Here is a 24099-nt window from a genome sequence, read left to right on the forward strand (position 1 = left end):
TTCTAGGTGAGTTTGGGGACGTTTATATCCACATTACACACACTTTTTTAATATGTGCAATGATTACAATAAAATCAAACAATACACCCTACTCGTTGTTTAAATAAACACCTAACTTGATTTTGTTAAAAATACATTTGTAAAACAAATTTTCCAGAGTTGTTCAAAGTGTTATTAAATTCGCTATTTGTATTGCATTTTCGGGTTATCTCAATTTGTCATTTTTCAAAAAAAGTTGTAGGCCCAGGCATACAAGGCCTATATGTAGCTACGCCACTAGATGTGTCGATTCGAACACAACATCTGAATTTCAAACGCAGTGGTTTCCCCTGGCGAGCAAAAAACGTAAGAAAATAATGAACAACTATAATGTTGTTTTTTTTAAAAAATAAATTTTACACGTTTTTTAGCAATCATTGTTTCGCATTTTCCATGACACTGCGTTTTTACGCATTTACGCTCCGCTGCTTAGCGCATTTACGCTCCGCTGCTTAGCGCATTTTCGCCCTTTCAGCGGAAAGGCAGACATATCACCCATTGTGGTAAAGAGATCTTACTTTTCGTAGCTAGGCTGTCTCAGCTCGGCTAGTTGTCTGAGGCCAACAAACCGCCGCATGTAACGGAGGTTCTCGAAAAAATTCGTTTCCATCATGTTCACCTGTGAAGGAAAAGGGTAAACGTTTTGAGTAGTATATTTGGTAAAGGTGTCTGCCTTTCACCCAAGAGGCTGTGGGTTCAAGCCAAACCAGGTTGTTTTTCTGCTGATTTCTATCCATTCGGAACACCTCGGCATTTTTCAAACAATCTCGGATGTACATCAGAAGTTCTAAGTAGTTCTATTCGGTATTTATTAATAATAGTATTACTTGATTATAGAGTTTTAACGTGTGTTTTGTATAAATAAGTTTAAATTGATTGTTTGCCAGTGAAGTGAATTATTGCATAAATTATTAACATTACCAAGATTTTACAAATTCGACGGCATATCTACCAGGCTCGTCAAATGGCGGAAATGGCCGAGGAGTTCCGATTGCAGATACTTAAATGAATTAAATAGACTGGCTACCGGGAACGTACATAGCATTAATAGACTGGCTAACGGGTATGTATACAGGATGAATAGACTGGCTACCGGGAATGTATACAGCATGAATGGACTGGCTACCGGGAATGTATACAGCATGAATGGACTGGCTACCGGGAATGTATACAGCATGAAAATGACTGGGGACCTGGAATGTACTTGCCTCTGCATAGTGCATTTCCATCGCCGTGTCGTTAAAGATGAAACCGGGAAAGCCTATCAAAGATTTCATTGTCTCAAGCTGCAAGAAAACAAACACAGTTGCAAAGGATGTTAGCAAATATAAAACAACATTACTTATCACCTGTTAACGATATATTTCCTAAATTCTTTCCCTCAAAGCTACTTCGTTAAAGGCGAAAATACGACAACATTGTTTAGGAGTTATCTTCAATATAAGACAATTTCAAGATGATCATTGTGGTATTCAACGATTATCGTGACTAGGCTTTCACAAATCCTTTCCTCAAAGGAACGACGTTAAAGGCGATCAAACCACTTTGTTTTGGAATTATCGCGACGTTTCTGTGCAATGCAGATATTATTTTTTACCATATAACCAGCATTATGATACACCTAACAAACGACCTACTTTTAAAAGCGCGGCGTCCTTGGTTTCCTCGTCCATCCAGTCATTTTGGAGAACTATGTCCTTGAAGATTCTTCTCAAATAACTTATCAACTGTAACATCTAGAATGAAAAATGATGACGTTTAACACCTAACTATATTTCTAGACTACTCCTAGACACAGTCACTTTAAGGGAGTGAGCTTCTGCATTGGTGTCATATGACCTGTCTTTATATATTGACATTCTATCTAAAAGTGTGTTTTTTTCTTCAGATTTATCAACATGGTAAATCCTTCAAACGATCTAGCATAACACAACTATGATTTACTGCAGTTTAACAGGAGATATAGAAATGCCAAAAGCAGCTATAAGTTGGTAGGAGTAACCCCTTTGATAAAGGGAGCAAAAACCCATTTATGCTAAATGTCACTTTTACAGGTTATTTGACACCAAAGCAAAATAGCGTCAAGTGACTGTGCTCCGAGACTAAATAAATCAAAGCGCCTATGGTGCTGATTTGGACCGGGCAAAATGGTAATACACTTATATATAAGCAAGGTTGTTTTGGCTGCAAATTAAACTCGCAGTCATGGCTATGTGAATACTAGTACTTACACATCTGGTTAAAAGCAAGAGAAATCATTATAGAACAGAACAGCTGAATAAGCAGTGATTTGTCATGTACATTCATGTAATTCATTATAGTTCACGATATGTTACTGCATCCACCAGACAGTTTACTAAAGCGCTTTAGCAATAAGAAGGGTAGTGGGTGAAGTAACTGTATTGTACGATGTAGTCAAGGACAACGTTCAATAACAATAGTGCGTATAACGAATAGCGTCATCATTTATCCGCACGATAATTATAGCCAATTAAGCTCCTCTGTCCTGTTTCTGTTCCGATATTTAGGTAAATATCGTATATTGGCAAAAACAATGAAAACACACTCCAATATGGAACAGCCTGGTAAAAGCCATAGTGTCCTAGTTTCCATAATTGATACTCACGTGATTTCTCTGTCGGGGACCAAATGCAAACTCGGCGTACATCCGCCCAGTGGCGCTGTCCAAAAACTCGTTTGTAATCTCGGAGCACCGTAAACCACGAGACTTGAGTTCCTTCACACCTTCAGTTACCTATAGAATAATAACACAGTCATATTTAATGTAACTAACGATGTCCCCGACCCCTGGTAATACATGACTTCGGGGAATTAAAAAGAGACACAGAAGGACATATTCTAAAACCTGGCCAGGCCTGGACACACAATGCTGGGTTTTAGAACATGCCACATAGAAGTCTCAAAAGAAAGAAGAACATGTTACTAACTACCACTCTTTAGATGAGGTCTCTATTATATCGATTACATAACATATCGACCAACAGAACCGCTCTATACAATCAAGTTGTCCACAGTCGTTCCACAATATTTCTGACATTAATTTATCAAAACGAACATTTTTTTACTTCTGGATTGAAGGAATAAAAAGACATTGAATCGCAGCCTCTATGTCAAAGTAAAAGTAATTATTTTATAATAAATGCTTATGGCGTTTAATTCTTAAAAAATAATGTTTACACGAAAAGAACGAGAAATTCGGATGGATACATGGACGTTAATTTTAAGCAATTACCTTTCTGAACGCCAGTCTTTTAAGGCTGAATTTCTCATGTAGGCTAATGAACTGCTTTGTGATAAGCCTCCACACCAGGTAGTTCGCAATGGTTCTGTTCAAATACAGAACCATCATTTTACGCGCATATGCATAAAACAGATATAGTAATTAATTTGATATAAATTGTTACACTAGTTTACACTGGTAAATATATGTTGCTATTGGTAATGTAATGAAGAGTATAAAATCGAGTAAAAAAGACTTCAGCGTACAATCGATTCACAAATCTTATAAATATTAACTGTGAGAGTAAATCCGTGTATTATATAATCAAAATGATTCATCGTTTTTCAAAACATCTCTTGAATAAGTAAAACAAAACTTACATTTGATTGAATATATTTCTAAATTTGTATACTTTTAGCAGTTTTTAAAAAAAATCAAGTTCGACCAATATGGCACTAACTTGGTAGAGGTCCTGTTCAGCAAGGGAAACAACCCGTCATAGTACGGTTTCATCCACAAAACGACGGGTTCCGAGGTTTCTATGGTTACTTCCGCGTCTCCGAACGTGAGTTGTAAGTATCGTAACCAGTCAAACTGTGAACAGAAGAAATTAATTGTCAAAGGAAATGATTTATGTACATGCACAATGGGCTCAACGAAAACAGAACACATTTTTATTAATTTGGTTTGCACTTATTTGTAGCCAAATGGCAATAGAGATATATTTTAGAAAATTTCCGTCTCTATTTCATATGTGTCATATATAGATAGAGTATAAAAAAGTGCACAGACAGAATGAAACTCTGGTCAGAGCTAACCTGGTTCTTTAATGTGCATCAGTGTATACAACTGTCACTCCGTACCCCTATTTAACGTCTCTCCCGGAAGAAGGTCAGTATTTATTTAGTGGGGTGGCGGGGAATCGAAGCTGCGACCACTTGATTTACAGTCAAGTGTGTTACCACTAGACCACTGATACGCCACAAGTCACGTAATAACAAAAGTTGAATACTTATATAAAGGATGTTACCTGTGGATAGATGATGGAAAGCTGGGAGACGGTCATACGGCGGTAGTTTCCCTCCATATCCCGTCTGTCGGCGAAGCCAACGGATATCTGTAAGACATATGGTAAGGTAAAGTTTTCAAATTATTTATCGAAGTTTTTGAATTGGTTTACATGAAAATGATCAAACTTATTTATATGTGTGCATATTTCTGGTGTTATGAAATAAACATCAATATTTTGAGAAACATCCGAGTTGTGCTAAATTTCAATGATGCAACAGCGTCGTCAATTTTGACTTGTTCGCTATTTAACCTGATTTTACGCCCCCCAAAAAGGAGCTACAAACCTTCGCAAGATCCCGCTCAAAGTTAACCATATCTGTCATGTGTTTCTGTGCCACTTCCGGTGTGGCGCCAAGGGCCTCGGCGACACCGGAGGCGTACCGGATGTAGGCTGTCACAAGTGCCCCATCATCGTACATGTCCTTGCCCTCCAGCAGAAGGGACGGCTGGTCAAACTGCGAATGGCCGAAACAGAAATCGCAATGTTGTTTTGCTATTATTGAAACAAGTTAGAGCCCGAATACTTATTGGCGCCGCACTGAAGTGCGCGCCTATTATGGAATGGTGGCGCCGCACTGAAGTGCGCGCCTATTATGGAATGGGAATTTATTTTAGTTACTGGTAGGAGCGGTTTTTAAGTTGATTGACAGTTGGGTTTTACTGTTATTTTATTATGATTAAAAAATGCAAATGGGTGGCGATTGCATGGGTGTTAAAAATGTTATTTATGGTTGAATAGATTGTCTTCAATTTATCTTCAAAACATTATATCGGAAGAACGACAAATAAGTTAACTGTTCCCGATTCGTTTTTGTTTTCCGATTGGTTACCTGTAATAATATGTGCCGGAAATGTAAACATTCGGAGGAGTTCCGAATGAAATGTAAAATGTGTGGACCGGTAATTATGTGAATGGGAATAATTATATTTTATGTTGTTTTGTTATGTTTACTGCATTGATAAACCATGAGGTAAGCTGTTTTCTTTAATTTAATCGATATTGGAATTAAATGTTCACCTAACTTTATTTGTTAATGTGTTGAAGGTGACATTAGTAAAATTTTATTTCGATTGCCCCCGAGTTGTTTTATTTTTATAACACTACACATATCATATAATATGCTATTTTTAGAACCAGAAGGTATTTCCCCGCTATTCATAGGTCAATAATGGAATTTGTACACCGTCGTTTAATAGTTGGAAACTGGGTGATGTTTTTTCATGAATATACGTTTAAAATAAGTAAACACTAAAAGTGCACACTGGCAGTTGATTACGATACATCTAACCATTTGAGTCATTACAGTAAAACATGGATTATAAGTGAATTATACGCGTAAGAGAAGATTTCCTGTCGAAAAAACGAATGTCAACAATCAGCATGGAACTGGGATATTCGTATCAAAGGGCTAAATATCCTTGAGTTGTTGTGTACGTGTATGTGTTCAAAAATGTTTTTTTATTTTTTTATTTATCTTTGGAATTCTTAAATCATTATTTTTGGCTAAATGTTAAGACAGCGTGTTAATATTTTTACATGTACTATAAATATACATGTTACATACTTTACATCTACTTATAATGCACTAGTCAATTGTAACCACTCCCCCCCCCCCCGCCAGGTCCGAGGAATAGGTGGGACTGTGACTTTCGGTCAGCCAACCCCGGGTAAAAACCTCGTCCTGCTGGGACAAACTGATGGTCAAATCCCCGCAATATATTTTGCTCAAAGACAAAACCACTGCATTCACCCGGCACTGTGAGGCCACCTGAAAGGTAAAAACACAGCCCATTTCCCCGGCAATCCCCGGCATATCCCTAGACCTGGGGGCCGTGGTTACAATTGACTGGTGCATTATGTACATATTTCATATTTTCAAATGTACACCATTTATGTATATGATATGAGTATGTAATCTTTTATTTGATTGTTTTATCTTAGAAAAATATAAGACTTAAAATTTTGTTTAAAAATGATGTGTTTTGGTAAGTGACCTATTTCTAACACACCATAATACATGAACATACCCATTATTTGTTTAAAAACTGCGTATTTTCAAAATAAACCTGTAAGAAAAGATGTACATGGTTTTGGGCTGGAAGCCACTACAGCTTGGACAAAGGCGACATTCATTTGCTTGGTGTAGGTCTCGTTGAATGCCATACTGTTGTGAATCATTATCAACCATATGCACAACAACTACACATTTGTGCCTACCAACCCTTACTCTTGGCTAAAACGGATATTAGTGCAGAATGTATAATTAATACATGTACATTTGTATTTTACGGTTGTAGTTTCTGTTGGTTGATAATCAGAAGTCTAATTTCTTTTAGGCAGGAAAATGACTGAATATTACTAAGTCAACAAATCGGGGTTATATGGAGAATTCCAGCCTGCATTAAATACTTTGTTGGATCATTGAGGCAGATTTGACATCCATGTCTATCCACAAGGCAATCACATCTGATAGAGATGATGTGAGTATTTCATATAAAACATATTTAAGTTGGTGTTTGTTGTTTTATAAACTCACTTTTCAATAATCCAGTAGTGGTGGTGGTGGTGGTGGTGGTGATGGTGATGATGATGAATTTTATTGATAAATTTAGTAATTTTCTTTATATTATATACATGTATGTATCAGCTTTTTGTATGTTTTTTTATATCACTTCTGTATGATGAATGAGGAAACTTATTCTTCCCTACAAGTTGTCATTCCAGCATGGTGACGTTATCCCCCCCCCCCCCCCCCCTATATGATTAGAACTGCAGTGTACATGAACAATAACTCTATTTCAGTGTATTGCAAGAGTTAATCCCTTTGTAACTTTTCCTGACCGGAGCATAACTAGAAAACTACTTGTTTGGAATTTCATTAAACATCATTCAATGGTATTTAGCACAACGAGAGGAAGTGCAGTGCACAATGACTATAGCTGTATTTCAGCTAATTACATAATTATTGCCCTTTGCCGCTTTTTCTTGACCAGAGCATTACTTTAAAACTACTTATGGTATTGAAATAAAACTTGGTATATGGATAGGTGGCAATGACAAAAAGTACAGTGCACAAGTACCCTAATTCTGTCGTGTTCATTAACGTACCACACCCCTAATGAAATGTTCAACTTGAAACTCTTCAATTTCAATGCTTCTGCATCAATGGTCTTTCTTGTAAACTAGTTTAAGGGCTTAGTAAAAGTGTTTCCATTGACCGTTCCAAAGCGGCACCCTAATATTTATCAATAGACATTCTGTTGAATTATTGTTTCGTTGCCTTAATGGTTTATTTATTTCTTCATAGTCACTTGAAAGAATGTATCCGTTTTGTTGTTGATGATTTAGTTAGCTATAATTTTTTGTTTTGCTAATTAGTTTGAAGGCTTTATTTACATAAAAAGCAACAAAAACATTTTGACTTTTCGACTTGACTTGTTGGGACAAATGTGAGGCCATATATTAAAAAAACTGGCTTAAACCACAAATAATTCCTGTCTCGACTTTAATTGTGTTCGTTATACACACAATCAAATTGCAGATATGCGCTAAAAGTACTAGGCGTAATCATTAAGAACTACAACTTTCAGGTATGTTTAAAGGCTGTTGCCACTCATCTGACACACTCCCAGCATTAGATTTTGCGTTGACCTAAGAGCCAATGATGTTGTAATCTAAGTCAGTTGAATGCCCTGAAGTAAAATCTTAATGATTAAGTAGTGCTCGTTCTCTAAGTACACTAACCCATTCTTAATCATTAAGATTTTAATTCATGACATCTACCTACTTCTTTAAACAAATTGTATATATAACATTCTGTATATAATAATATTTAATTATATACTTGGTTTCCCTGGATATACTTACGTATATTGTGTGTTTTCCGTACACTTTGTAATCGTTGAGAATATTTAACCCCATCAAAATACCATGCGGTATGGGCCACACGTAGTTCGTTGTGTACTGACGCGCATGCGCAACTCGAGCCTCGAGGTCAAAGTCTGTCTCGTTCCAAGATGGGTCAAGGACGGGCCAGCCGCCAAGGTCAGATATATACTTGAGCATTTCTACAATTCCTCTTTTTTCAATCGACTCTGGAATGTTTTAAAAAGAAATAAGTGCACATAAAACATATATACATGTACAAACTTTCCTTAAAAACAAACGAGCCCCCGATAAAAACGGATACTAAATGAATGGCATTCTATAAAGCATATACCACCCTCATTTGTTAGATAGATTTTCACAGCAAAATGAATATATTTTCAAACTTGTATTTAATCATGTTGGGAATCTAACAGAATGCATCATTTTCTGATATCAATTACTAGAACAAAAAATGAAGCATGTTGTTTACACGTATGTTCTGTAGTTGGAATTACAGTAAAATGAATTTAAAACCGGCAAGATCGCTGATCATATCAAATTTGATGTTTTTCGATCTGAAAGCCCAAAACCTGTCCGTCCGCGGACGTCAAACATAGAAACGATTTTGTATGGCATTATATGAAATCTGCTTGTAAGTCCGTGTTACTATGGAATGTGCGCTGTTAAAGCAACTAGAAGACAAGAATGCTGATCGTTAAAAATTGGGGGAATGTTGATCAGTTAAAATGACTTTATAATTATTTTTAAGTGTCTTTCAATTAACTTGACGTCCATTTTACTGTACGGAATTCGCAACGGTTTTTTAAAATGAGGTGAATTTTGATCAGTTACAGTTACTTTATTATTATTGTTAAGTGTATTTCAATAAACTTGACGTCTTTTTTACTGTACGGAATTTGCAACGGTTATTTAAAATAAGGTTAATATTAATAATTAAAATTTACTTTAAAATTATTGGTTTTCTGCAAATGACGTACATTGACGTACTCTGATACCAAGGCAATCGTTAAAACATGATTAAACAATAAAAAGAGGGAATTAGGAGAGGTTGATGGCTTCCAATTAGTGCGAAATGATTTTTAATGTCTTAATAACTAGTTCATAACATATCCAATGCTGTTTTATGTTTTTAGTCGAGTTATTTGAATGTTGAAATATGCAGGTCGATTGAATCTAAGAGTTTGGTAACGCTGACTGCTCCCAATTCGTACCATCATTGGAACATATAACAGTGTGTGTATACCACGTGATAATTTCGTCATAAATGCTACGTTGTTTAAAATGAAAATTTAAATCAAAGATAACTTTTCATTAACTACACCCTTTTAAACAAACAAAACAAAGGGCAGTCTATGTCGCTGAAAGAGCCCCGCCTTCGTTTGTTACCGAAGTTTGATAAGGTGATTAGTTTCATCAAACACTTGGACAAACCTGCCTCCAAAATAATGTTTTGACAGTGCTCCGTCAGACGGCCGTATTGTGAAAAGGTTTGTCGAAGTGTTTAAAGAAACTAAACTCTCAATCAAACTCTGGTAAAAGACCGAAGACGGGGCTCCGTCTACGGCATAGACTGCGCTATGTTTTATTTAAAAGGGTAAAGAAATAGTGTAGTTATCTTTGTTTAAAGTCTTCATTCGAAGCAAAATGTTGCGTGCCGACGTAGCATTTATGACGCAATTTATCACGTGGTATTCACACACTGTATAAATGAGGATGAGATTTTAACTTACCTGTGTCCATACAAGATCTATAAAAGACCTTGGCCATGCGTTCCGGCTCAATGTCTCCACGATCTGGGCTCTCTAGAAGGTCTGAAACATAATAAAAGCACGTCTTTGTAACACTTAATCTGATTCTAAAACACTAATGCCTATATGCTGTTTGATATAAAAACTAGAATTTTCCGTACCAATTTAGGGAAAATTTGGAGATCTGGTTTTGTTGAAACAACATTGGTCTTTGACTTTGGAATAAATAAGAGTGTATAAGGAAATACCGGACGTTGAAATACAGTCGGATTTAAAAGACGGCGGCCTTGTAAGACACAGCCATACACTAAGGCGAGATGAGCGGGTTATTAAATGTATTGGCTGGATACGCCATTTTCTATTCTAACATGACAATAAATGTTATAACAGACCTTCCAAACAATATGCTACGCTGGTGAATGATATTGCACTCACTTACAACAAGATCACATATATCTTGAGACACACCTCATCCGGTACGAAAATGGCCGAGAAATTACGGATGGAAAGTAGGTTCTGAATGATCCAGTGTTATCCTATTATCCTCGGCCAGTCGCACCTTCTCAATCATGGCCAATAGCTACTATGTAATTTTGAAGACAGCGACCGGCAGGATATCAACTATTTTGTCAACTTGGCTGAAAGCTCTTAACATTTTTTTCCCTTTCTGTTATAGACTCATTGGTCGGAAAATGCTTATGAATATTCAAGCTTAACAAAGTTTTGCCTGCCAATTTACACGGGGTATCATATATATTATGAATAAATGGGGGGGGGGGGAGGGAGGGAGTAGTGCCGAGGCAGATCCGTGATCTACAGGCAACACCCTTGACTGTCAATCCAGGGTTCGCAGGGTCGATTCCCACCGCAGCATTAAAAATACTAATCGTCGTCCTAGATTCTGTCTGTACACTAAGCTCCAAAAATCTAAAGTGACTAACAATCTCATCGGAGCACTCGCCGAATGGGCAAGGCCCGTGTGCAAGTATAAATAAGCTTACACACCACCAGTACCGAGGATCCTATTTTCATTCGTTAAACACCTTCAACCAACTGTTGAGGAAAACTCTTAAACAATCCGCCATTTCTAAAGTTCCCTGAATATCCCTGTCAGGACGACCTTTCTCCGATAATGTACTAGTATATTCAGCCATTTTTCTCTGGACAACGTATTATCATTTGAGTAAAATTATATCGCTTTTCAAGTCAATATTCAGCTACCCTTTTCACATGCAAAATGAAATTTCTTTAACTCAAAAAGTATCCTACAAACCTTGTATATCTCTCTCGAGTCTATCTGAAACCTCTTCCATCGTGTCTATAGAACCCTTGTACTCGGGTACTCTATGTTCCGCAACCCATTTGCCACACGCGAATTCGTAGAAGTTGTTACATGGATCCACTTCCATTCGCATAGAACCTAACAGCCTGGCAGCTGTAACAAAGATGTGAAAGATGTGTAGTCGTTGCAAACCGGTTTTACTCCAGTCAGTTATTATATTAAGCCTGGTCCCAATATCACGAAAATATCGCGAAAATATCACGAAAATATCACGAAAATATCACGAAATTAATTAAGCCAAATCTTAAACTCAATCTTACATCAAAATTTATTGGATTTTTTTTATGTTTTTACAATTTCCTTAAACGGATTCATTCATTGAATATGTTGATCAAAACATTTGGTCTAGATTCCAATTGAAAACTTTTTATAGCCCAAAATGTACTTGAGTTCAATTCATTGCCTTTTAACAAATACTCCAGTATATTTTTTGCTCTAGAATAAGATTTCTTTGAAATATTGTCAAAATCTTTCGATAACACATTCTATGAGAAAATATGTTTACAAAAAGTATGAAAACATGCAAGATTTTGAAAAATACTATGCTTATATGTGGGAAAATGAGTTGTGATAGGGATTGAGATTTGACATAAGTATTTTCGTGATATTGGGGCCTGGCCTTTCCATGGTATATATGGATGCACTGTTTATCAATATACATAATATTTAGTTTGTTTATATTCTTGTATGTTGGTGTTAGTGTCTCCTGTTATTTTTCCTTCTGTATGTGACCAAATATATAGATACACTGTCTATTTAATTATGTACCAATTGGAAAATTTCATCTTTGAATGATGGTGTTAGTGTCTCCTGTTATTTTGCCTTCTGTATGTAACCAAATATATAGATATACTGTCTATTTAAATATGTACCAATTGGAAAATTTCATCTTTGAATGATGGAGTTAGTGTTTCTTGTTATTTTGTCTTTCGTTTTTGACCCAAGACGACCACACATTCTAGATTTCTCATTTTACCAAACTGTACTTTCTCAGCCACACCGCTTTCATTTTCCATTTGCTCTCTATTTTCTGTCTTCGTGAGAAACAAATCGTTATTTTTCAATTGCCTTACCTGTCTGGATGCAGTAGGGCTGATCACAAACACGATCTAAAAAAGAGATCAATAATCAATCAAATTCAGTAATCCTGACTGGAATCTAATTGAAGAAGCTTCCAGACAAATAAACTAAACATCACCGCATGATCAGTCTTCAAAATAAATGAAAACTTAATGTTATTTTCAAAGTGAATTATCCACATAAATTTAAGAAGTTTTGCACTTCAAAAACAAATCAGAGCGCTACGTAAAAAGATATAAAGAAAAGGAGGAAACGAAGCAGTCATAAATAATTCAGATCAGTCTATCATTAATGAATCTAAATTCGACTTATCAAAGAGTTATTAAAATAATTGGTATATAAAAACCGGTCAGAATTTATTACCTAAGGCTAAGCGACAAATGCACTGCTGACAAAGATGAAATTACACCTGTATAGACAATTTTAAGTTTGGTGAAACTTCGCAACGCTGAGATTGGAGAGACTTTCAAAAGATGAGTTTGGAAAAACCTCCCAACACTGCCAACGATAAGTTTAGAGAAAATTTCCCAACTACCCAATGATGAGCTTGAATAAACTTCCCAACTGCCCAAGCATGGACTTGGTGAGACTTCCCACGATGAGTTTGGAAAAGCTTCCTAACGATGGCCTCATGTTCATAAAGTTTCTAGTGATTTTTTGACCACGAATATTGAAACGAATTCACTGCGTGTTTCATCAAATTTTTGAATGTTTCATTTTTGTTAAATTTAATACAACGTGATTGACGACATCGTTGTTAAGTTTTAAAGCTGCACTCTCACAGATTGAACGTTTTGACAACTTTTTATATTTTTTTTTTGTCTTGGAACGAGCAAACTTTTGCGTAAATATCTGCAAACCAGTGTAAAAAGACTGCTGACAAAATTTCAGATCGCAGATTGTAATATTTGCGTTCCAAATTTGATTTTTATGCAGTTTTCTTAAACCGTTAGTAACGGTTTAAGCAATAAAACATTAATTTTTGAATGGAAATATGAAAATCTGCGATCTGATCTTTTGTCAGCAGTCTTATATCACTGGTTTGCAGATATTCACGCAAAAAGTTGTTCATTCTAAGACAAAAAATGAAAAAAGGTGGAAAAACGGTAAATCTGTGAGAGTGCAGCTTTAAGTGTGGATTATGCGATGATGTGATGATATGATTTAACAAGTACAGCTGATACAATTGTCTAAAATGGTGTTAGAAACGCATATCCATTAAACATGAAGAGCAGTAACGATTTGAAAGTAAACAACGATGACAGGTTGGAAAAGCCAACAGGTCGCTCCAACCTGTCTGCATTCTATGCCCACTGACCTCTCAAAATTCTAACTATTATTTAGGCCTACTAGTATATCATGTTAAAATACATAATTTTCTATCCCGGTGGCTTTTTAGTATACAAAGCCACAAAAACAAGTATCGACGAGAGTGAGTGAAAACCACACACTTAAGGCAAATCAGATTGAATAACTGCGCAAAAACTATATATCATCTAGTCTAAGGGTTTGAATATACAGCAGACACGAAACTATCAAAGAGAGTTTGAGTAATAGCTATGTTTATCAACAAGTACGCAATAAAATGTGTCTGAGAAAGTGGAAAAAGTGTTACAACAAGTGAGATCTCCGCTGATCAATTATGAGAGAGTATAATAATACCATAAAAACTACAGGGACACGTCATTTATAGCAAATTGCTAACGACGCCCAACCGACATTTATCCGAGTTACGCAATATATATACAAAATCAAAGCACTGATAGTGCTGAATGGCTTGAGCAATGACCCCTTTAACATTGATAGCATGACACTCTTTATGATTCTCTTTTTTGCAAAATATCACATCATTTATGCCATCACTTCCACAACTTGAATCATCAACACCACTGCATCATCATCATCATCATCATCATCATCATCATCATCATCATCATCATCATCATCATCATCATCATCATCATCATCATCATCATCATCATGATAAAAACAACAACAACAACAACAACAACATCAACAACAACAACAACACCATCACCATCAACAACAACAACAACAACAACAGTAACGCCACGTCCCATCACGTCACGTCATCGTCATCGTCATCATCATCATCAGCAGCAGCAGCAGCAGCAGCAGCATCAGCAGCAGCAACAACAACACCAACAACAACAACAACAAAAACTTCACATCACATCACATCACATCATTTTTAACGGCCGCATTAATAATTAGAGCTGATGCCCGCACAATAAATAAAATTTCATAACAAAACGGTTCATGTTATCGACTACGATACGAAAAAAAAATCAGGACATCAGAGGCAGTGGAAACTAAATTCTTAACCTTTTGCCTCTCATACGGAGGTCGATGGAAATACATTAGTTGAGTCTATAAAGATTCCAAAAGTACAAAAAGGTCTAAAAATAGGCATTTTTGGTTTCCCAAGGCTGAGGTGGTAAGCGCTTATTAAAATGTGTTGTTAATCTGGTTACAACCGGTGTTTGCATTATTTCTAAACGACATTTGCAACAAAATGACAGCTAATAATGTAAACAAACAATTACTACAGAATAAATTGATTAAATTTGAAAGTTGCATAATGGTAAAAATCTTATATATGTATATACATGTAACTGTGTTCGGTATAATAAAATAAATATTGCATGGCTTCCAGTGTGACAGTACACTTCGCCTTGGGAAACAGTATTTCCCTCATGTTGACAATATGTACTGTCACACTGGAAGCCATGCAATATTTATATAGTAATATTTACACCTCAACTTCCATTCCTTAAATGAACTGCCTTTCGGCAATTGCGTTCATCAATCGATGAACGCAACATCTTCGGATATGTTCGGATCGTAATTCATTGCATAACGATATACATGAAAGCGATTGATCTTGTTATTGGTTGTATTGTGTCTGCAGGTCCCGTAAAATATAGATCAACATTTTTAAAAGTGTTAGTTTATTATATTCTAAATATACCAAAAGTACCAAAAGTGTTTCAACCAAATACGTTTTAAAGTGATTTCAAGTGGTTGATCTTTTCCCGCGTTATTGTGACGTCATTTGAAAAAAAATGCTTCCGGTTATAGTCGGGTCGTTCTATTTACAGAATGGGTAAGAACGGATTACTGAAAGGTTTTCTTAAATGAAATGAAGTTTTTTTTTTAAACAATTCTTGAATTAAATAATGAACTTTTGGTGTAAATATAAGGAATGCATTGCGGGGTTGATGTCATTGACCAACCCAATTGCGTTCATACCCCGATAATGACATCAACCCCGCAATTCATTCCTTAATTGACCGTGAGATGAACATAAATACAAAGAATTCAACAATACCGTATACAGTTCGGCGCAAACATATTTATTCATTAAATAAAAAATAAATGAAAAGAGACTTCGTCCAATTGAATTTGATCTGTGAGGTTGTATTCAAGTCGAGAGATATTTTGCAGATTCAGATTCAACGAAGCGCTAGCCAGTAAAATCAAAATTTGCAAAAAAACACGAGGGTAGAAATTTCAAAACACAGTACCAATTACCCTTTTATTATATTCATTACTGGTTAAATCACTGAAAACACACATGTTCTAAATAACATTAATGACGAACTATTTTGATTTATGGCGTTATTTTAAAAAACAACAACCGCGCAATGATACTTGACACGACGTGACGTCAGCAGAGTAGGATACGGCCGCAGTGCACTGGAATGGAATACGGACTACCGTATTTTGTGATACGTATTGTGTTTGGATTGATGATGAGTATATAATAAAATCATATTTATGGGGTTTTAAAAGGACGCTTTATGGTATTTCCGAATGGAACAAATCCGAAATACTGCAACTGTGTATTTATGTTTACTTTCAATAAAAAGCTGCATGACATGATTGTGGTTGATCTTTGACGTCATACCGGAAGGAATACCATGTAAAAGCTAAGTGCAACTTTGTTCATTAAGAATACAACAAGGTGAATTATTCAAATGAGGCATTACATGAAAAGCATTTTAAGATAAGAGCTTTTTAACGACCTGTTTCACGTCTCGCTCGGTGCATTAGTGTTATGGGGAAGACGTTACTAATGTTGTTAGAACTTGGGTCCATGAAAGCAAAAATGGCCAACGAATACCTGGTAGGCAAACATTTATACTAGCAACATTTTTAAGGGATTTAAAGGGAACTATCTGTGCGACGAAAGTGAAATTAGTTTTACCGTTAATGACACCGTCCGTGTTCCAGTAACGAGTACTACCGGATGTTTACATTCGGTGAAGGTAAAAAAGCAGTGAGACAAGGAAGTGTTTTGCTGAAACGTTTTACTTTTCCTACTATGAAATGTAAATTATTCCAGCGAAATGGTTAGGGTCGTTCAAGTCCAGATTCTTATGAAACTGTTCCTAGACTTGTTCGACCCAAGCTTTGCTCACATATTGAAATGAACGTCAAAATCAGCCGATGCAAAAACAACAAATATTTGAAGAATGGAAGTATTTCAATCTAATTCCGTAAGCACGCGGGAAAAGGTTTGCTATTTTAATTTCCAATTACTCCCAGACTACCTGGTAATCAAATACAATCATGTTACGCAATTTAATTTTCAAAACCGGGTTAAATCATTGACAAAAACAAAACATGTATTCTACAGGATAAGACATGGTTGACCATGTGGGAAGAATAACTGTTCGAGAGCTTGTAGCTGAAGCCATGGTCAAATATGTACATTATTCTATAGATAACAAGAAACGCCGCAATGCGACGAAACCAGGTTTTTAATGATTGACAGAAGAACTTCAGCCTGTGTCTGTTTTTTCTATTTTTAGTAACAGTGACTTTGACCCTAGGGACCCCAAATGCAATCCATTGAAAGGTATCCATAAACTCTTCCTTTATACCAAGCTGGGTCAGGATATGTCAACCCTAACTTAAGTTATTCAGTTTCAACCATTTTTCTATTTTAGTAACAGTGACCTTGACCCTGAATCTAGGGAGCCCAAACGCAATCCCATGAAAGGTATCGATACACTCTTCCTTTATACCTGGTTTAGTCAAGATATTTGGACCCTGACCAAAGTTATTCAGTTTCATCTATTTTTCTATTTTTAGTAACAGTGACCATGACCTTGACCCTAGGGACCCCAAACGCAATCCCATGAAAGGTACCCATAACCTCTTTCTATAGACCAAATTTGGTCAAGATATATCAACCCTTACTGAAGTAATTCAGTTTCATAGGTGAGTTTGACGCCGCCCGCCCGCCCGAACAACGACGTTCGTCATTCTAATAACCAGGTTTAACTATGTGAAAACCTTGTTAACAAATGACGACATAAAACCAACCCTTGCAGTTCAAACGAAATGAACGCACGTCAAGTTGACTTTCAATCGGAACACTTCGGCCTAGTGTTTGGAAATCGGACTCCATTTCCTATCGATAATCGAATCGAATCGGACCAAGCATTTCGATTTACTATTGGACAATAATCGAAAGTTTTATATCAGTAAGTAATACATTCTTTATACATTGTATCATCAGGATCATTTAAATCAGTACGTGTGATGCTATAGTCATGCTTTTTGCATCAGTAAATAAATTTCCACAACCTTTTTCTGACGTTAATAACTTAACGAAAAAACATAACAACACAACATATTACTTAATAATTGCACATCAATTGCAATATGATGCACACCGCATCAAGTAAGTTATCTTATGTCATTTTGTCCATGTAAAAGCATCAGCATATTAGATATTTGTGAACAAGCTTAACATTCAATAACCTGTTATATTGAACATTTCATTAGAATATCTTAATTTCATAAAACTTTCACAAAAAAGGAAATTAGTTAATTACAAACGATACCAAAAATGGTTTCAAAAACAGAATGCATCGAGCCGGGATCCCCGGTATATGCTGGTAAGACCGGACCCACTACACCATAGAGACAGGTTATTGAAGAAGGTTTAATGAAATATATTTAAACAATTAAAAACAATTTGTAATTTTGGAGAGTTTGTAAGTTTTTAAGCAAAAGTGTTCACCGCATTTGTGTAAGAGAGTGGCCTCACTTGTTAAAATGAACGCAAAGAAACGAGAATTTAACGGAAAGAAAATTGACATTTACTCGACTTTTACCACAGCACAAAAAATACGTAGTTACCGGAAGTAACATAAGCGACATCGATTTTGGACAACCAATATCGATTGTCGCCGACATAGCATTGTTAACGACAATTTATCGACTATTCTCGATAATAGTTTCATCACTACTTCGGCCATTATCCAATAGATATTATAAATAATACGGGTCATTAAAAATAGTTCATCATGGTGGCGCCCATGTTGAAAACGTGCTCTATGCGTTTTCAACCGTCAAGGGACATACTTAATGTTTTAGGATGGAGAAGTAATGGCATTATGCCGGTCATATATATGGGTAGAACCAACTTTCTCCAAAGGGTTATTACGACAACATATCAGTATATTGTTTACGTTATCGAATGGATCTACTTAGCGTAATGATACGCGACCTCATCACATTTTCGTATATCTTGAAGCTTATTTACGAGATCTATCCCGAAGTTTGAGAGATGGCCGAGCTGTTACGATTGGTTGACTTATAGAGAAGATCTGGGAAATGTTATTATGACCTGATAATTCATCCCCCTCTCGGATGACCTTTCGCGCGAGGAGAGCCGCCAGCACCACCACGACCACGAGCAGACACACGATACACACAGCCACCAGCACGTGCAGGAAGCCCATGTTGTCCGTGCGCCGAGGAGTCCTGTAAATATAGTTTGTCAATATGAATAATACGTCGTGTGGTTCTGCAAATAAGGGAAAACATATATCAAGTACTAGATACTCGTTCATTATCATATTAAATATAAATTGAAGGTATCTGAAATTGGCCCAGCCCTTCGCGCGCTGACGTTTAATTTAGAACCGTGAGCTGGCTTCAAATTTTAAAAAGGAGTAAACTACCAATTTTATATTATTAATTTTCATTGTTTGAAACAGTTAACTATCAATTTCAATTCACTGATAAATTTACATAAACCACCGGAAAGCATTTGATGAACTCGATATAGGTCGGTTTGGTACAGAATCCCGGTTTTCTAAAAACAAAGTGTAGAAAAAAAGTATGCCTGTTTTGGGAGTGATTAATAACATTTGGAGTAACAAGTAAATGTAAAAGAATAACGAAAACTAAAACAATACTACTGCGATAGCTTAAGGACGCCTGGAGCCCGAGCTAAAACTTCAAGTGATCCGATGTTTCGAACGAACTAAGTTTCCATTTTAATGTCTAACAATGTATATTCAAAGTATGAAGGCATCAGTCGGATGTATAATTATCAGTTTGGGGGCATTTAAAATTGCATAATGGCTCATTTTACGTCGAATATCAGTTCAAGTAAAGAGCAAATATACAAACTATATAAAACCTATACATACGATGTATTTTTTTTCATTTATTTTACACTCCGAAGGTAAGCACCTTTCAGATTATTCCAAAATTGTAACCAGGTTATGACTACAAACAGTCTCAAGTCTGGGTTCAGATTCAAATGGCAAAAATGCAAATCTTCCCAATTCTATCATAGTAACATTTCTTTATTTTGAATTGTGCTGCATTTTGATATTCTTGTAACATTATTGTTTTTTTTTTGTTTTTTTGAAAACAAATGGAAACAAAAATGATTATTTTTAGTTCAATAAATGTGCGCTTCTGCGACTGTTCGTAATTATGCACACATGCATCAACATTTATCATTATCGCCAACGGTGTAATAAAGTGACAAACGTATTTGTACATCGGACTCATTAAGAACGGAACAGAATGGATACTGTATTTAGACTTGTACGAAGTACACCATCTTCTTAAACTGTATATTTACACCTCAACTTCCATTCCTTAAATGAACTGACTTTCGGCAATTGCGTTCATCAATCGATGAACGCAACATCTTCAGATATGTTCGGATCGCAATTCATCGCATAACAATATACATGAAAACTATTGATCTTGTTATTGTTTGTATTGTGTCAGCAGGTCCCGTAAAATATAAATCAACATTTTAGAAAGTGCTAAGTTATTATATTTTAAACGTTTTGTTGCCAAAAGTGTTTCAATTTTACGTTTAAAAGTGATTTCAAGTGGTTAATCTTTTCCCATAATATTGTGAAGTCATTTGAAAAAAATGTTTCCGGTAACAGTCGGGTCGTCCTATTTACAGAATGGGTAAGAAAGGATTACTGAAAGGTAATCTGAAATGAAATGAAGTATTGTTTTAACGTTTTTTGAACAAAATAATGAAATATTGGTGTAAATAAAGGAATGGATTGCGGGGTTGATGTCATCATCGGGGATATGAACGCAATTTGGCTGGTCAATGTACGCGTGGAGTCCTTCGGACTTCGGACTCCACACACTTAGACCAGCCCAATTGCGTTCATACCCCGATAGTGACATCAACCCCGCAATTCATTCCTTAAACAATTCTATATAAACAAACACATGGTTTGACACAGGTTATACATTATATAAAATAGAATACATAACTGTGACCATATTCAAAGCAGGTGAGGATGAACATAACTGCTTATGAAAATCTATATTTCAAGTTGATCTTCACACTCAGAGCTTGTTTGATAAATACAGTTATTGTTTATTTCTTGTGTTTAAAAGTTCAATGAACTGATCACAAACGGATGTAAATAATAATACTGTTACATATTATTATACATCTTTCTTATATTTTCCATGAGAATGATATTTTCATAACATGTTCAAACACAAATAAAATGGAATTCGTCTTCAAAATCTCTTGTATTACAAAATAAACAATATCTTTTTTATAAACCGCTTCGATTTGTTACTCATGGACTAACCTATTTTGATATCAATTAGTTACCTGGTGCCGTATTCAAAAAGCAACTAAGTGAAAAACATCAACATAGTGAAAATATACTTTTTTTCTAATTTGATTTAAATGAAAACTAACAATTCTTTTACACCAAAAATAAAAAGAAAATGTCAAAATCATCAAAACAAAAGGAATAAATTTGATGTTAAATGTACGTGAAGTTAGCGGCCTAGCGGTCTAGCGGCATAGCGGCGTGAAGTTAGCGGCCTAGCGGCATGAAGTTAGCGACCTAGCGGCCTGGCGGCCTAGCGGCGGGAAGTTGGCGGCCTAGCGGCCTTAAATTGTTTTCTATTCAGAACATTTTTTTCTTCCACCTCAGATAAGTAGATCCAATAATCCACGGGCGAAGATAAGAAGATAATGTATAGCCTTTTCTATTCAATTTACTCATAACAGTAAAGTGTATCCACAAAACAAATACCATTCTTACAGTTGTATCAACAATAATGTCTTTCGAACATATGTATACTTAACATGTCATCTATCCTGAATGATATAACACCACAAGTCATGTGAATGTTTACAATCAAAACTGCTGACCAGAGATATGCATCAGACCTCATAAACCCGATTAACCACGCCTCCTCTGCCAAATAGGCTTAATTGCTGTCCGTTAGGACATTGGGGTCAGGCACCCCGGCCTTTAAGTAAATAACACCTTTTCTTGGTGATCTAAATGCATGTGTTTCTTCTTTCATCGCGCCGACTTGATACTATGCATCCATTTTTTCTTATATCTAATTTAACATAACATAACATATCTTTATTCAGCATTAAACGGCATATGCACATTTATAGCCATATAATAAAGTACAATATGGAACAATGAAGACACAGATTATTTACAGAGAGGTCAAACATTCAAGACAGTAGGTGTCATGTTACAAAAAGACATAGTAACAATTTACATATTTCAATACGTTAAGATTTACATTCAGATAAATGATCAATAATGAAGTGTTATTGCTGTAGCATTTGTTCTAAGGCAAAATGCGAAATAGATAAACTTCGCTAAGGTGTTAATAAAGTGAACAGATGTTGATGACAAAAGATTGTCAAATTTATTAAGATTCGGCCACGAGTTATAATAAGGTTTGAGATATTGTTGTCGGAGGAGTTTGTATTTAGGACATACGAGTAAGAAATGATACTCACTTTCTACGACATTCATGTAACAGTGTAAGCATTTACGTTCCGATCTTATAATGTTTATATACCTTCCAGTTTCAATGGCTAGGTCGTGTGACGAAAGTCTAAATTTTGTAATAGCTATTCTATATTTATTTTCATTAACGCAGTTTAGATTTTTTTCAAACTGAAAGTCATGCTTAAACCTTGCGTATGATGATAGTCTACTTGAGTTGTTAATGTTTGCATACCAAGTTTGCTTATATATATCGACGATGCGTTGTTTAATTAATTCGAAGCTGATATCAGCAGTGTATTGATTTTGCCAGATGTTTGTCATTCCTATTTGGTTTAATATTACTTTAATTTGATTAGCCCAATTTTTGCCGCCATATATGTTATTGTTATCAGCGTCAGTCTTGAGAATTGTATATGCATTTACCAATAACGCATAATTTGATATTAATATTTTAATCCAATATTTTATCATTATTAATCGCCTAGCTATTATCATAGGGAAGCGCCCAAGTTCACCGTATAATCCGTCTAAATTGGTCGACATTTTACGTTTAAAATTTTTCGGAGAAATTTACAATGGATTATTTCTATATTTTTAGATTCGTGATTTCCCCATACCTCTGCACTATAGTTAATAATTGGTGAAACAAGACTGTCGAATAGTTTGCATTTATCAATTGAATGAAACTCGATTTGGTTGAAAACGATAAATAAGTTATGGAGTGCGTATGAAGTGTGCTGTGCTAGTCGCTTTTGTGTTCGAAACCATTTGCCATTTTTATAGAAGTGGATGCCCAAATATTTGAAGGATTTTACAACGTCTAGTATAGTATTACAGAGTAAGCATTCAAAGTTTGTGTGACGTCCATTTTCAAATATCATAACTTTTGTTTTGGTGGTATTTATTTTTAGTCCCCAGTCATTGCAATATCGTTCCAGGTCATTTAGCATAGACTGTAATGTTTCTGGTGTTTGAGCGAATAACACCGCATCATCTGCAAAGAGTAACAGAAATATCTTGATTTCATTTGCTGTAAAAATACCAGCTATATCAGCGTTAATATTATTTATAATATCGTTCACGAAAAATAAAAACATTAGACTGGAACTTGGATCCCCTTGTTTAACACCGATATTTGATTCAAAATACCGTCATGTGTTCGAATTATACCGTACACAAGATTTGACAACGCTATACATAGCTTGAAGCGCCTTTACCATTTTTGAACTCACATTTTCGTTAAGTAGTTTTTGCCATAGATGTAATCTATCTATTTTATCGAAACATTTTTCATAATCTAAAAACGCACAATACAATTTCTTTTTCGAGCTAAGTGTTTTAGAAATAATGGACTGTAAAATGAAAATACAATCAACTGTAGACTTTCCCTTTTGAAAACCAAACTGATTCGTTATAATTTTTTCATGTGCTTTTGACCATTTTGTGAGCCTATTTAATAGTACCTGTGAATATATTTTTCCTATAATATTTATCAGAGTGATTCCTCTGTAGTTTTTTGGATCCTCTATGTCCCCCCCCCTTTGAAGATTGGTACAATTATACCCAGTCCCCATGAGTTTGGATATTCGCCG

The 24099-nt window shown here is 35.6% G+C and overlaps 1 protein-coding gene across 2 annotated transcripts in view; it reads right to left on the reverse strand.

Annotated features, from left to right (window-relative positions):
* LOC128245308 (neprilysin-1-like) overlaps nucleotides 1-24099 on the reverse strand; it is a 180504-nt gene that overhangs the window by 13371 nt on the left and 143034 nt on the right. The window contains exons 2-14 of one of the 2 annotated variants that reach the window (XM_052963431.1): nucleotides 19078-19214; nucleotides 12404-12439; nucleotides 11262-11423; nucleotides 9971-10051; nucleotides 8220-8446; nucleotides 4636-4806; nucleotides 4311-4397; nucleotides 3741-3874; nucleotides 3293-3386; nucleotides 2666-2794; nucleotides 1677-1775; nucleotides 1248-1325; nucleotides 558-658 (exon numbers count right to left, since the gene is read on the reverse strand). The exons of the other annotated variant lie outside the window; for it this stretch is intronic. Of the exons in view, the coding sequence (XP_052819391.1) occupies nucleotides 558-658; nucleotides 1248-1325; nucleotides 1677-1775; nucleotides 2666-2794; nucleotides 3293-3386; nucleotides 3741-3874; nucleotides 4311-4397; nucleotides 4636-4806; nucleotides 8220-8446; nucleotides 9971-10051; nucleotides 11262-11423; nucleotides 12404-12439; nucleotides 19078-19214 (1536 nt within the window). The remainder of the gene's footprint in view (nucleotides 1-557; nucleotides 659-1247; nucleotides 1326-1676; nucleotides 1776-2665; nucleotides 2795-3292; nucleotides 3387-3740; nucleotides 3875-4310; nucleotides 4398-4635; nucleotides 4807-8219; nucleotides 8447-9970; nucleotides 10052-11261; nucleotides 11424-12403; nucleotides 12440-19077; nucleotides 19215-24099) is intronic. 2 annotated transcript variants of the gene reach the window in all.

This window comes from Mya arenaria, chromosome 9, assembly GCF_026914265.1.
Source record: "Mya arenaria isolate MELC-2E11 chromosome 9, ASM2691426v1".
Lineage (NCBI taxonomy): Eukaryota > Metazoa > Mollusca > Bivalvia > Myida > Myidae > Mya > Mya arenaria.